The following is a 13,552-nucleotide window of genomic DNA, read 5'->3' on the forward strand; positions in this document are numbered from 1 at the left end:
TGGTTCCCGTGTTCCAAGAAGAGAAGGATATGAATTTTTTTTCTACAATATCTAACATGGGCAACACCTTCTGCATAACACTGGGGAATGTGTTATGGGACAGTGGAATGAAAATGGAGGAACCAGCATAAATGTTATCAATGCTGTTATAGGGATACATACAGGCAGGGCAAGAATATGTGATAGTTATATCAAATGTGGATTCTGTGCCTGTGTGTTTAACACCACAACCAGTAAGAAATCCTTATCTAAAATGTTCAGTCTGTCCACAATGAACTTCCAAGCAGGTGCTCATTTAATTCTCATAAAATGAAGACGAGGTCAGTGAAATCCACTGTGGGTGGTAGCAAGACCAGAAGCAATCTTTATCAAAAAAATCCTCAACTCTAGCTAACAAGAATGGATTGTAAATGCTTTGCCTGAAAGATATTCTGTGAAGGCACAGAATATGATTCCCCAGTAGTAAGTACAGACACTGACTTTGGTTCTCAGAATCATTCTGTTTAGGCCACATTAAATAGGTTCATAGGTAGGTACTAGGCTATCTGCCCGAAGGCATTTATAAGCCTAGCCAGAATGTGTTGGCTTTCGCTGCCCCCTTAGATTAGTTCCATTGTGCCTCTGTCCAGTAGAGCCACTGAAGTGATCCCAGAGGTAAATTTTCTGTTTCCCATCCACTCATCAAGGTTTCTCTTGAAGAGCATGGGAAGTCTCTGGGACAGGAATCTATCCCCTTAGCATGTCCTATTTATTGTTGTGGTGAGGTTCCCCCACTTCTACCCCTTGAAGCAGTCTTTATCAATGAAATCCTCAAATTTGCCAACAAGAATGGACCGCAACTGCAATCCAAGAAGGAGCTTTCAGAATACATACATGACAGTCTACAAAGCAGATTTCGGAAAAAAAGGGTGACCTCGATTACATGTCTTCATGTGTCAACCATGCATTTCAGAAGTTTGTGCAAGAGCAACAAAGGAGATTCGTCTTTTCTAAAATTCCCAAGGAAGGGATCCTCAGGAGAAACACAGGTGGGAAAGAAGACCCCCTCACATAGGAGATGCTTAATGTCTTATGGCAGGGCATTTGTCTTGTCTATAGCGGATGTTGTGGGCAGTCTTAATGTTAGTGCAGGCTACCAGATTAAGTAGCTCCAGACAGTTAAGGGATTGAAGTTCAAGGTGGTGATGTGTTCGGTCATTGCAGTTACTTACAAACTTTGCAATATATGACCTTTTCTCCATGTTATGGAAATTAAAAAAGCAACTGCATGGAAGGCCACTGTGGAATTAGTTAGAGAAATGTTTAGTCAGGGATTACATTTACTGGTTATCATGTGCAGCCCACAAGCACAGGATTTACATTTGAAGAACTCATCACATACTGTTACCTGTCTGCTTTCATGGAGTAGATGTTGGGGATTTAATGTGACCTGAGAAATTCTTGAGCAGCAAAGTCAGTATCTATACCTGCTGGGGAATCGTACAGGTTCACATGTGTGTACTAGGCTAATGGCCCTGGAGCCTTTACAAGCCTAGCCCATAGATGTTCCTTGCCATCGTGCCGCCCGATGTTAGTTCCCAGTGCCTCTATCAAGCAGAATCACTGAAGTGATCCCCGGGGTGAACTTTCTATTTCCCATCCATTCATCAAGATTTCTCTTGAAGAGGGCCAGTGAGGTTGCTCTGCTTGACATGTATGGGAAGTCTACTCCAGAGCAAGGGCAGTCTCTGGGCTATGAATTTGTCCCTCCAGCATTTTCTGTTTATTGTGGTAATGAGGTTTAGGTATCTGGAGTGTGTGGTGCAGAGGGACTGGGATTTCTTTAGATTTAGCATTTCTAACAGAGCTGGGTCAGACATGGCTTTGTAAGTCAAGCAGAGATTGCCTCTTAGTAGATGATATGAGACAGAGAATAGCTGGAGTTTTTTTAAGTCTGTCCATGTAGGACATGTGTTTAAGGCAGGATCCTCTTCGTGAGGTATTTTTGTGGCCTTTCCAGCTGTTGCATGTGTTTAGTGAGGTACGTGCCAAATGGGGCATTATACTCGATGATTGGCCTAATGAGGAAAGCATAGAGAGAGAGAGATGATGACCTCTTTCTTCCTGGATGCAAAACCCTTGGTAACGAGATGTGCCACATAGAAGGACTTTCTGACCATAGTGGCAATGTGCTCGTCGAAGGAGAGGTTGTTGTCAACCTGTGTCCCCAGATCTGGTATAATGCCTTCAGTGGGCTCCCATCGATGTGGTAATTAGTGGGAACTGAGTTTTTCCCAAAGGGGATGGCGATACATTTTTTTGGCATTAAGCTTAAGGCTATGGTTTCAACATCAGTCATTGGTCTCAGTGAGGCCTTTCTGTAGGATATCTACATCACTTGGGGTGTTAATAATGGCTCCCAGCTTGCAGTCATCTGCAAAAATGGTCAGCCAGAGTCCCTCTGTTTTGGCCTGGACTTCTGAGAAGTAGATGCCAAACAGGAGAGGACCCAGGACCAATCCCTGTGGGACTCCACTCATGACTGCTCGGCAGTCTGACTTGGAGTCCAGTACTTTCACACTATGGGTTCTATCTGCAAGCCAATTTGCAACTCACCTAGTGATATAGGGGTTGATGTCTAGTTTGCTGAGTTTATCAATAATTCCTGAGTGGGTAATGGTATCAAAGGCCTTGGGCAGATCGAAGTAGGCTGTATGAACTGCCCTGCCCTCATTCACAGCTCTGGTGACTGACTCAAAGAAGTCAACCAGGTTGAGCAGGCATGATCAACCTTTCACAAAGCCAAATTGCGTGGGATCTAGAGTTTGGAGATTCCCTATATCCTTGTTAATTAGGTCCAAAATGATGCGCACCACAGCCTTACATATCAGACTCATCAGGCTAATGGGGCAATAATTCCCAGGGTCTGTAGTTGCTCCCCCTTTATGGAGAGGGATGACTGTAACAGTGCGCCATTCAGTAGGGACAACGCCTGAGGTGAGGCTGTGATTGAACAGGGCACACAGATGTGGTGTCAGTTCACTTTGTAGTTCATGTAGAACACATCCAGGGATATTGCTGGGTCCCATGGAAGCTGTATTCTTGGCCTTGAACAATGCAGCTTTAACCTGTGCTGCAGTAATGCTGGGAGCCTGGCATTCTTCCGGTATTGTGACTGGTCCTTTGGGGAGAAAGAGGGGTAAAGTTGGTACTGAATCTGTTAGCCAGTATGTTGGCAATATCTGTTGGCTCAGTATAGGAGGTACCATTGTGCAGTAACTCAGAGCAAACCTGGTATTGCCATGGAGATTCTTGATATAACTATAGAAGACTTTGTGGTTGTTTTTAGTGTCTGCCTCAATTCTGCCTTCATAGCTGGCTTTAAGAGCTTTTGATGAGGGATCTCAACTTTTTGTTGAGGCTAATAAGAGTTTTTCCAGTCTTGGGACTTCACCTTTTTCTACAACAGTTTCTTCCTTTTGTTGTAGAGTTTATTAATGGCAGGGGACCACCAGATTGGCTTGCTTTTTTTGGGAGGAGAGTGTCTTGGTTCTGTTGGGTCTGGCTAGTTCCATGCATTTATGTATGTGTTCGTACAGTGCATTGGTGTATGATTTGGCAGTCATTCATCTATTTTCCATTGACTTGGGTGGCATGAAGTTAGCCACCAATGATTTTAGGAGCCCAAAGGCAGCTTTGGAGAAGTTTTTCATGGTGGTTACCTTTACGGAGGGTGTGGGTGAGATGTGGATTTCCATGGTGATTAGTTTGTGGTCGGATGCAACCAGGGAGAAATTGACTATTCGTGTAGGGCAACTGTTGCCCATGTTAGTAATAACCAGGTCAAGGATGCTGCTTCCTCTAGTGGGGGTAAGAATGAGATGATTCAGCGCATTGGAACTGATGAATTCCAGGAAATGTAGGGCCAGTGTATTGGTGCATGGGTAGTTTTCCCAGTTGATGGACGGGTAGTTGAAGTCACCTAGTATGCGAGTGTTGGGTTAGACCCTAATAGTTTCCAGGGTGCATGGAGTGAAAGTCTTGGGTCATGGTTGGGAACCTATAGCAGGCTACAACCTGAATTGCCGTCTTACCCAATGTCAGTTGTACCTGAAGTATCTCAGATGCGTTATGCTGGTCTACTAGTCTGGAGGTGTGCATCTCCCATGCCTTCAAAGAACCTCCTTCCAGTCAAAGCATGGGAGGTGCAATTAACTACCATACCCCTCTAAATCTGCTCTCAAAACTATCTGATCCACTATTTCTGCTATGGGGCAGTAAACTATGAATATGAAAACCCATCAACAGTCAACCAATGGCAAGCAGAAACAACCTGTGATAGTGTGATGGTCATCAGAAGAATGCCAAACTATTACTGACAGGCAAACCTATAATCCCTACAGCTGACTCCTGACTCATTTATCTTGTGGGAGATGATAGTGCACTGCTGACTCCCAATATGCTATTTTAAGCAATACTGTTTCTCCTGAATATTTCCCATTTCCTTTTCTGTGAAGGCATAAACTTCAACTGGTAGCCGAGTTGACTGATGCAGTTAAATAACTGGAAGTGACAGCAGTTGGGGATGTTGTAAGAAGATTCAAGACAATTCTTGCAGAACTGAAGACAGTCCTGTTTTTGACATCTAATGACAATACAAGCATTGTTTAGGTCTGTAAAACTTGGGCCTAAACTTTTGTCTCAGCATCAGATATTGAAACTTATCTGTGTTGTACTCATTGCAGGTATCTGTACAAAAAAGAAATGAGGACAGTGACATTTAGCATATCCCTAAATAATAAAGGTTTTCATTCCAGTGGCAGATGTTGCAATATTTGTTTTACAAAAGTTTTAAGGAACTGAAGAAGGGAATCCTAATAATTGAAAAAATTCAGTACTGCTTTCAATTTAAGACATGTTCACTTTTGTAGATCAAGCTAAGTGCTCAAGTTGATGTAGAAATAAATATAAAAAGGTTATAGTTTTCTTAACTGCAGTCCACAGTTCATTTTACTACTACTTATCAAAAAATCCAAAAGAAAGACTGCTTACTTTTCATTTTTTAACAGGTAGAATGGAAAGGAATAGAAATATGGCAGGATCTTGTCTAAAACATGGACTGTTGCTCTCAGGTACCGAGACCGCACCAGATTTTCAAACAAAGGAATACCCTCAGAACAAAATTTGTCGATACTGTAAAGGAAAATAAAACAGAGAATCTGTTAATGGCATTTACTTACACATATACATACATTTATCGTTCATTCTTTCATTAACTTTGCAAGAGGGTTGGTCCCAATGCACCCTCTCTCAACTATGACCCAAGTGAGAAGCACCAGGTAAAACTGCAATACTCCAGTAAAGGCTTGTTATATCTCAATTATTCAAAACACAGCATAATTACAATACAAGATTATGGCTTTATTTAACATAAATAATGGTGATGCAGTGACCATGTAGTCATTCATTTAATTAAATCTGTGTGATTCTATTTACTTGGAATACCATGCCAAGTTTTAAAAGTTTTGTAAAGTTACTTAGAAGATGTATGACATATCTGTACTACACCTAATGTTGCAGTAAATAACTCCAACAGTATCTAAGACTTAAAAACTTTCTTTTCCTAAGTACATGCTGATCGCTAATCAGTTCAGGGTGGCCATACCCTTTTATAAGTATATAACATATCGAACAACAGTTTGGGTGACTTTGAGTGCTATGAGGGAGATAGTCAAGGACTGAAAATTTATAAAACATATTGTATGGGGATCACTCTACCTCTTTAGCCAAAAATCAATGAAGTTCTCTACTAGGTAAAAAAAAAAAGTACAGTTGTATACACTTACCATAAATGTAGATGTTCAAGTGTATTCACTATTGCAGTCATTACATTTGGGTTATCTGCTTGCAGTAGCCCTCAGTTGGCCTGATTATCAAAGTCTTGGGTCCTGCGTCAGCTGCTGTCTCATCTCCCATGACGTCAGGTAGTCAGGGGTATAAAAGCATGCAGCCATTGCCATTACATCAGTTTTTCTTGCCCCAGATGTCAGGTGCCCCCCTAATGGGATGCAATTAAATATATATATGCAAGGTTATACCTCCAACAAAAAAGCAAATACACCAACAAGGTTTTAAGCATAGTAAAGGAGAACAGAGGTACAGCCAAAAGAAGCCAGGGGGCTGGAGTGAGCGTAACCAGGACTGCAACAGTGAATACACTTGAACATCTACATTTATGGTAAGTGTACACATAACAACTGTACTATGTTCTTCGTGTTTCACTGTTGCAGTCATCACATTTGGGTAGATTCCCAAAGCTAAGGACAGGAGGAGGAATTTAGATAGCATCTGGACCAGCTATAAGACCCAGGAAGACTGCAGTGGCAAAGCCAGCTCTGGATTTAGAGAAAATTGGTAAATGGTAATGCTTGGTGAAAATATGTACAGAACTCCAGGTAGCAGCTTCTAGGATGTCCTTGGTAGGGACACCTCTGAGAAAGGCTGTAGAGGTAGATGCAGCCCTGGTTGAGTGTGGTCTTATCCCCTGTGAGGTAGGTTTTCCATGGTGTTTATAACAGAAATGAATGTAATGGCCTATCCATTTAGAAATGGTTTGCTTTGAAATGTCCTTCTCCTCTGCCCCTGCAGCAAATGCCACCAGCAGTTGTTCAGATTTCCTTTGAGGTTTAGTCCTGTCCAAGTAAAATCTAAGCTGTCTGTGCACATCTAAGGAGTGCAGTATCCATTCCCCTTTGTTCTGTGCATTAGAAAAGAAGGTTGGCAAATGAATGGACTGATTAAGAGCCATACTGGATACTACCTTGGGCATGAAGGAGGGATTGGTACTGAGGGACACCCTGTCCGCATGAAAGATGATGAAAGGCTCCACTGCCTTAATGGCCTGCAATTCAGATACCCTTCTTGCTGAAGTGATTGCTAAAAGGAAGGCTGTTTTCCAAGAAAGGAATTTTAACTCTGCACTTGCAGCTGGCTCAAAAGGAGGTAGAGTGAGTTTTTCCAATACAAAGTTAATGTCCCAGGCTGGAGTTGGGGCTCTTCTGGGTGGTCTTAAATTTTTGGCTCCTCTGAGGAACTGCTTGAGCAGTGGATGAGAGAAGATGGGGTGGTTCTGTGTTGTAATGAGCTGAAATGGCTGAGGCATGAATTTTGATGGAGGAAAAAGAAATGCCCTTGTGAAGCATCTCAGTTAAGTATTGAAGAATCTGAGGTAAATTGGGTGCTGTTTTGCCCATCCCTTGAGTTTGGTTCCAGGAACATATTTTTTTCCATTTTTCAGCATAAAATTTTCTAGTGCTAGGCCTCCTTGCCTCCAAAATGACATCCCAACACTTGTTTACTGAGGAATGGTAACAGAGACAATTAACCAGGCTGCCAGGTGCAGAGTTTGAAGCTGTGGATGCAGAATCTGGCCCTCCTGCTGGGACAGCAGGGTAGGGGTCTGAGGCAGGTGCCATGGAGCCAGCAGTGACACACTGCGCAAGAGGGGGTACCAATGTTGGCGTGGCTAGTCTGGTGCAATCAGTATCATCTTTGGTTTGTCCTGTTTGATCTTTAGTAGTACTTTAGAGAGGAGAGGCAGAGGAGGAAAGGCATAAACTGATAGATTTTTTCAGTTGAAGGACAGGACATCCACTTTCCAAGCTTGTTTGTGGGGAGTCCTTGTGCTGAATTTGTCCAATTGGTAGTTCTGGGGGGAGGCAAACAGGTCTATAGCTGGGCTCCCCCATTTGTTTATCAACATGTTGAAAGTCTTTGGTTCCAGTTTCCACTCGTGTGGGTCAATGAGATTTCTGCTTAGTTCATCTGCCAGTGTATTTAGCTTTCCTGGCAGGAATTGAGCCTGTAGATGCACTCGACAGCTCAAGGCTGTGTTCCACAGAATCACGGCTAGTCTGCAGAGGGGGAATGAATGGGTATCCCCCTGCTTGTTTATGTACCACATAACAGTAGTGTTGTCAGTCTTTACCATTAATTGTCCTGGAAGAATGTGGTCCTTGAAGGCTGTCAGAGCATTCTGTACAGCTAACATTTCTTTTAGATTGATATGCAGGTGCATTTGACTTGGGTTCCATTTGCCCTGAATGCACTTCCCTGCCAGGTGAGCCCCATATGCATAGCCTGATGTGTGCGTCTGTTAGGGTTTGGGTGGCAGGGGGTAGAGTGAATGGTAGTCCCTTGTTTTGGTGGCAGGCCTCTGCCCACCAAAGGAACTCTAACTGTAGGCAAGGTATGATAGGAGTCATTGCTTCTAGATCCTGAGAATGCTGACACCATAGGCTTTTCAGATACCATTGTCGTTTCCTCATATGCAGTCTTGCTTATGTAACTAGGAGAATGCAGGAGGCCATGAACCCCAAGGCTTGCAGTATTTGCCTTGCAGATAGCAGGGTTTTTGTGGCCATTAGTTGGAAGTAAGTTGTCAAATGAATTTGTTTCTCTGGAGTGAGGAAAGCCATCTGGGATGTTGTGTTCAAGCTTGCTCCCAGGAATATAATTTGTTGACAGAGTACACAATGTGATTTCTTTTTGTTTATGGTGTACCCCAGACAAGTTAGCACCTTTTGTTCAAATGCCAGATGATTCAAAAGTATGTCCTGGCTTTCTGCCTGAATTAGACAATCGACCAGGTATGGGTATATATGAATATTTCTTTGCCTGCAAAAAGCAATGACTGGAGCTAGGAACTTTGTGAATACCCTGAGTGCGGTAGATAAGCCAAAGGGCAGTGTAGAGAACTGATAATGCATGTAGCCTGCTTTGAAGCGTAGGTATCTTCTGCAAGATTCCCTGATTGGGATGTGCAGGTAGGCTTCCTTTAGATCCAGTGTTGCCAACCAGGCATCCTTGCCTAACATAGGAAGCAACTGCTGAAGGGTTAGCATCTTGAATTTTGGGATCACCAAAAAGGTGTTTAGGATAGAAAGGTCCAGGATAGGACGCCATGAGTTGTCTTTCCTGGGTACCAGGAAAAGTCTTCAGTAGAAACCTTGCCCCTTTTCCTCTTCTGGTACAGTCTGAATAGCCCTTATGCTTAAGAGAGAAAGTACTTGCTTTTGAGCCTCTGCCCACTGATTTGGGGGTAGATCTGGCCAACTTTTTGGGGTTGGTAACATGTGGAAGTGAAATCTGTATCCTTGGGAAACTATATTTAAAACCCATTTGTCCTGGGTAATGAGTTCCCAGTTTTTTGCCTGCAGAGCAATCTTTCCCCCTAAAGGAGCAGTCAGTTGAGCATGGCTTGGAAGTTTTAAAGTTAAGTCATCGAGACAGTTTACCATAGGGGGGAAGTCTTACTACTCCCTGATTTGGAAGTGAGAGCCCCCCACTGCTTAGTCCTGTGCATACCCTAGGACTGAAGCCTGGGTGTTCTGCTGGTTCTGGGTTTGGACTGAGAAGGCCTGAAAGAGGCAGGAAAGGACCAATTCTTAGAGGGCCAATGCCTACTAAATCTTGGAGACTGTACTTGTAGGAAATATTTAACAGTTTGCATAGATTTAGCTTTTTCCTCCATCTTTTTAAGTACTACTTCTGCTTTGTTGTCAAACAGGCGTTCCTGATTTAACGAAGCATCCATCATTTTAGCTTTAACATGATCTGGCAAAGATTGCTCCTTAAGCCAAGCATGCCTTCTCAGTACAGACCCAGTGACAGCAGCCCTGCAAGATGCCTCTAGTGAATCAAAACCACAGTGAAAATTATGTTTTCCAACTTGTTCAGCAGAATGCATTAAATCCTTATTTTCAGCACAGTCAGGAATCAACACCATTTTCTGTTTAAGCAATCCAATAATATGTTGCTGATAAATTAACATATGAAACTGGCAATTTAAGGCCCCAATAGCCAAGGTTGCAGAAGTGTATCCCTTCTTACCCCATCTATCCAGCGCCCTGGAAACTCTATCAGAGGGGGTAGGATTTTTGGCAGTAGTAACCTTAATGCCTTTGGGGCCCTGTGAAATACCCTCAGGATCCGCAGTAGGATTTTTAAAAAGGAACTTGTGAGAATCAGGAACCCTGTAATATCTATCAGGTTTTCTGGGAGCAGGAGGTATAGAGTCGGGGACCAAGCTAGATTCCGAAAAGGCATCATCAACAATGTCTAGTACAGGAGGGATAGCTAAAGGCCTGTGCTGAGCAGGAGTAAGAAATCCCTAAGCCTCATTTTAGAATCAGAGTAATCCTGGCTTTCCCAGCAAAAATGCTCCCTAAGAGTATGCAAGGTTTCACCAAAAGAGAAATCCTCTGGAGGGGAAGCAGAGGGAATAGAGTCCTCTGCATCAGAATCCTCATAGGTAGATAATGGTAAATCCTAGTCATCAGAAGAAACAGAAACTTCAGAATCATGATCAGAAGTATCATAAGCAAATTCAGTCCTAGGTCTCTTAGAGGGGGAAGGTTGGCTTCCCCTGATTAAAGTAATAAGGTCTTCAGCCATTCTTATCATTTGTTTTTTAGGCATAGAGGCCTGAGCATGTGGTCTGGGCGTCGGTTTTCTAGGCATGGTCTGAGTTTTAGGCCTTGAAGAAGAAGATGGCGTTGGTTTAATATGCAAGTCAGTAGTCCTGAATACACCCTCAGAAGCCGGTGCCTACCCATCCAAGGTAGAGACATCCGCAGGTTCCACAGCTGAAGCATCACGCGGCATACCGGACTCCGAATGGGTCTCAGTAGAGGCCTGCGAATCTGAGGTAGCGGGTATCAAGGGCTGCGAAAGCACCACACTGAGTACCGGCGAACTGGCGACTAGCTTAGGAGAAGCGTCGTTGGCAGCGTTGAACGTAGGCGGCCTGTCTCTGTCTTTATCTTTGCGTTCTTTCGGAATGTCGGTAGTCGGATGGCTTACCAAAGACATATCTGGATAACTGAACAGAGTACCAAAATATTTAGAAGCATAAATATATCGATGACGAATAGTTTGTTGTTTAAATAAGGCACAAATCTGACAGCGAGGTACGTCGTGGTCAGGGCCTAGATGAGGAATACAGTTCGAATGAAAATCTTTATGAGGTATTTGCTTTCCACAAGAAATACAATTACTGACTTTTACTGACATTGGTTTAGAGCAAGAAAAGGTTTCCCCAATGGGATACTTAGCTTTAGTAGAAGACTTCGGTTCTGAAACTCGAAAAAGTACGGTTTTGTACCTACCATAAATGTAGATGTCCGAGAGACATGCAACTGCAGTCATAACATGTGGGTTGTCCTGCCTCAGGCAGCCCTCGGTCGGCCGGATTCCAAAGTCTGGGAACGACGTCGGCTGATGTTGCATTTTTCTCTGACGTCAGAGCGGCTGGAGTACATAAGCATCAGCCGACGCCATTTTCTTCAGTGTTTCTTGCCCCAGATGCCAGGTGCCCTCCAAGGAAGGCTGTAATCAAATTGGAAGACAAAAAACAGGATTCCAAACAAATAAATGAGCAATAAAACAAATACACCACAACAGATATCCCCAGCTAAGAGTAACAGGGATAGGAGTGGACCCTAGGCATAGAGGGGTATGGAGGGAGGGAAAATCCGACTGCAGTTGCATGTATCGGACATCTACATTTATGGTAGGTACAAAACTGTACTATGTCCTACAAGAATGCAACTGCAGTCATAACATGTGGGTAGAATACCATAGCTTAGCTGGGGAGGAGGTATGCTCTAGGAAAGAGATGGTGTGGCAATCAAACCCTGCAGGACTGCCAAGCAAAGCCTGCTCTGGATCTGGAGTATAGAGGAGATTGTAGTGTTTGGAGAATGTATGCACGGAGCTCCATGTAGCAGCTTCTAGAATGTCCTTGGTAGGCACCCCTCTTAAGAATGCTGTAGAGGTGGCTGTAGCTCTGGTGGAATGTGGTCTGACATTGGCTGGAACAGTCTTTCCATGAAAGGAATAACAGAATCTGATGCAATGTCCAATCCATTTAGAAATAGTCTGTTTTGAAATTGCTTTTCCTTGGACTGCAGGGGCGTAAGCTACAAAAAGTTGTTCAGACTTCCTACTGGCCTTGGTTCTGTCCAGGTAGTATCGCTGTTGTCTGTGAATGTCCAAGGTATGCAACAGTCTTTCCCCTTATTCTCAGGATTGGGGAAGAAAGCAGGCAGATGAATGGCTTGATTTAAAGAAACCCTAGATACCACCTTTGGCATAAAAGTAGGGTTGGTCCTTAATGAAACCCTGTCTCTATGAAAATAATAAAGGGTGGTATTGCCATTAGGGCCTGTAGCTCCAAAACCCTTCTTGCTGAGGTAATTGCCAACAGGAAAGCTGTCTTCCATGAGAGAAATTGCAAGTCAACTGAAGCTGATGGCTCAAATGGAGGTAGAGTCAGTTTTTCTAAGACAAAATTGAGGTCCCAGGCTGGCACTGGGGCCTTTCTTGGTGGCTTAATGTTTTTGATTCCCCTGAGGAATTGTCTTAGTAAGGGGTGAGAGAAAACAGGAGGATCAGTGTTGTATCTAGCTGAAATAGCAGATGCATGTATCTTTATGGAAGAATATGAGAGGCCGTTCTTTAACATATCTGCCAAATATTCCAAGATGAGTGGGATGTTCAACAATGATGCATCATGTCCCTTGCTGGTATTCCAATTGCTGAATCTTTTCCACTTTGCTAAGTAAACCTTTCTGGTGGATGGTCTTCGAGCCTCTGTTAGTATCCGCTGAACTTCCTTGGAGAGAGATAAGCTGAAGCTATTTATAGGATCTCCCAGGCTGTTAGCTGCAGTGTCTGAAGATTTGGATGCAGTGTTTCGAAATTGTGTCGAGTCAAAAGTAGAGGCCACTGGGGGAGGGCCCACCTCCTGGTGTGACATATGCTCCATAGTAGTGGGTACCAGTGTTGTCTTGGCCAATCCGGAGCTATTATGATTCCCTTGGGCTTCTCTGCTTTGATCTTTAGTAATACTGAGGTCATCAGTGGCAGAGGTGGAAATGCATAGATTGCTAGGGAGTTCCAGTTGAATGAGAGGGCATCTATTTTCCAAGCTTTTGGATGGTATGTCCTTGTGCAAAATTTTGGTAGAAGATGGTTGAGGTGAGAGGCAAATAGGTCCACTTCTGGCTTGCCCCATGTCGAAGTGAGTTGTCTGAAGGCCTTCGGATGTAACCTCCACTCGTGTGGATCTGTGAAATTCCTGCTTAGACTGTCCGCCAACACATTGTCTTTTCCTGGAACAAACTGGGATTGTAACTGGATGTTTAGGCTCAGTGATTTCTCCCAAAGCTGCATTGTCAGTCTGCAAAGGGGGTAAGAGTGGGTGCCCCCCTGCTTGTTTATGTACCACATCACAGTGGTGTTGTCTGTCCGTATCACCTGCCTTCCATGTGCGCCCCCCATCCAAGGTCTGAGGCGTCTGTAGTCATGGTCTGTGTTATCTGTGGTTTTTTGAATGACATACCTGTGTTTTCCTGGCTCACCGAGGCCCACCATAGGAATTCCTTTTGTAGGCATGGAATGAGTGGTATGATTGTCTCTAAGTTGTTGCTGTGTTGAAACCAAATGCTTTTTAGGTACCAGTGAAGCTTTCTCATGTGTAGTTTTGCTAATGGAACCAGTAGAATGCAGG

The 13,552-nt window shown here is 43.6% G+C and overlaps 1 protein-coding gene across 2 annotated transcripts in view; it reads right to left on the reverse strand.

The window, feature by feature from the left end:
- The window catches only part of EPG5 (ectopic P-granules autophagy protein 5 homolog), a 2,535,958-nt gene that overhangs the window by 1,565,585 nt on the left and 956,821 nt on the right, over nt 1–13,552 (reverse strand). For both annotated transcript variants that reach the window (XM_044078183.1, XR_006365599.1), the window contains exon 17: nt 5,032–5,172. In XM_044078183.1, coding sequence (XP_043934118.1) covers nt 5,032–5,172 — 141 coding nt within the window. The remainder of the gene's footprint in view (nt 1–5,031; nt 5,173–13,552) is intronic.

This window comes from Protopterus annectens, chromosome 1.part1 (assembly GCF_019279795.1).
Source record: "Protopterus annectens isolate FY-2018-M chromosome 1.part1, PAN1.0, whole genome shotgun sequence".
Lineage (NCBI taxonomy): Eukaryota > Metazoa > Chordata > Ceratodontiformes > Protopteridae > Protopterus > Protopterus annectens.